At 42.7% G+C, this 1,538-nt stretch overlaps 1 protein-coding gene across 1 annotated transcript in view; it reads right to left on the reverse strand.

Annotated features, from left to right (window-relative positions):
* Positions 1 to 256: 256 nt before the first annotated feature.
* The window catches only part of ANKRD1 (ankyrin repeat domain 1 (cardiac muscle)), a 7,396-nt gene continuing 6,114 nt past the window's right edge, over positions 257 to 1,538 (reverse strand). The window contains exons 8-9 of the mRNA XM_010190366.1: positions 1,468 to 1,534; positions 257 to 367 (exon numbers count right to left, since the gene is read on the reverse strand). Of these exons, the coding sequence (XP_010188668.1) occupies positions 257 to 367; positions 1,468 to 1,534 (178 nt within the window). The remainder of the gene's footprint in view (positions 368 to 1,467; positions 1,535 to 1,538) is intronic.

A 1,538-nucleotide genomic window follows, 5' to 3' on the forward strand; every position in this document is an offset into this window, starting at 1 on the left:
AAAAATTACCGTTTAAATAAATAAATAATAAATAGTAATAAATAAGGCTATTTTGGAACCAGTGGAATTGTAACACCCAACCTGCCTTCTGAAATCATTTCTTTGCGTGTTTGTTTCACAGTTTCCAGTGCAGATACCTCAAATAATGCAGCGCCGTAAATATTTTCAATAAAAGTACTGCGTTCAGGGCTATTTTCCTTCAGTTTCATATGAAGCATTTAAAAGCAGCAGAAAGAGAGCGGTCTGGTGTCTCTCTTCAGAACTTGCCTAGGTGGACACTCTTATAGGAGTTGTCTTTCAAGCTGTTGAATATCTCTTTGGTGCCATTCTGCCACTGGAGAACAAGATCCATAGGCGTCTTCCCTTGCTGTTTAAAAAAGCAGAGGAAGCAAGATTTAATTGCAGTCAGCGATTACGGAGTGCTTCATTCTTCCCTAGATGTTTGTACAGTGCATCTGCCTGATGTGAGACCCCTCTGCATGCACAGGGTCAGACTGACTCTTGCTCCCCCAAGGCCTGAGTCCTTTTGCTCTCCAGATCTAGTCCCTGCCTTGTTCAGACTCATGATGAAATCTCCATGTTCCAGTGGGTCTAAGCCATATTAGCAAATGCAGGTGTTTCTTTTGATCTAGTTTAAAATGCTCAGGAATACATTCAGATGAAACCCCAATAAGCCACTCTTCTATTTAATGGAGAATTCACATAAGAGCTTCTATCAATTTACTTAGGTTATGAACCACATCTAAATTAAACAGGAGCAACTTTTGCGTGCAGACAAAGCCTGAGAGAGTCCTTGGCCTTGGGGGCTGTACCTGTCATTGTTTTCATACCCTGATGAGGGATAATGTGAGGAGCAGCCCTGCTTCAGAGAGCTTGGGTGGAGAGTAGGGAATGCAAAGTGCTGCAGTGACTTGTTTCTTCCTTGCCCCCTTAAGTTTTGATTGATTGCCAATCAAAAAAACACTGACTGGTATTGGTAAAACCCACAGCATCCCACTGCTGCTTGGTTTGGGTTTGGGAGAAGGACAAGTGGTCACAGAGCTCCAGCAACGCTGCTGCTGCTGCTTGGGCTCACTGTGGGCTTAACAGAAAGGAGATGTCTCTGAAAAGCTGAGTTCTTTGTTGTCTCAGTGGTGTTTGAAGCCCAGGAGTTGTGCACAGAGCAAGTGTGTGTACATCATATCTTTTCGATGTATGATATGCGTAATTAAAATATAGACAGATATCATGTTGTTTTAAGTTGCAGGTGATGGGTTCTGGGTTTAGAAGACGTGCTGGTTTTTCCTTTTCTCCCTGACTGCTCCCATTATACTTTCCCTGTGTCGGCTCTACTTTAAATAAGTCTGAAGTGTTCTAATTAAGTCTGTTCGCTATAGTTTCTCCCGGCGTTGAAACCTGTGAAACTGCTCTGAAGGGAGACTTACTCTAAAGCGTTTTGAATTGCTGCATTTCTTTGCTATTACTTACGCAGTTCTTTACAGTTAGATCCGCTCCGTACAGAATCAGTAGCCTGATCATTTTGTAGCGGGTCAGACTGA

Source organism: Mesitornis unicolor, unplaced genomic scaffold (genome assembly GCF_000695765.1).
Source record: "Mesitornis unicolor isolate BGI_N332 unplaced genomic scaffold, ASM69576v1 scaffold3408, whole genome shotgun sequence".
NCBI lineage: Eukaryota > Metazoa > Chordata > Aves > Mesitornithiformes > Mesitornithidae > Mesitornis > Mesitornis unicolor.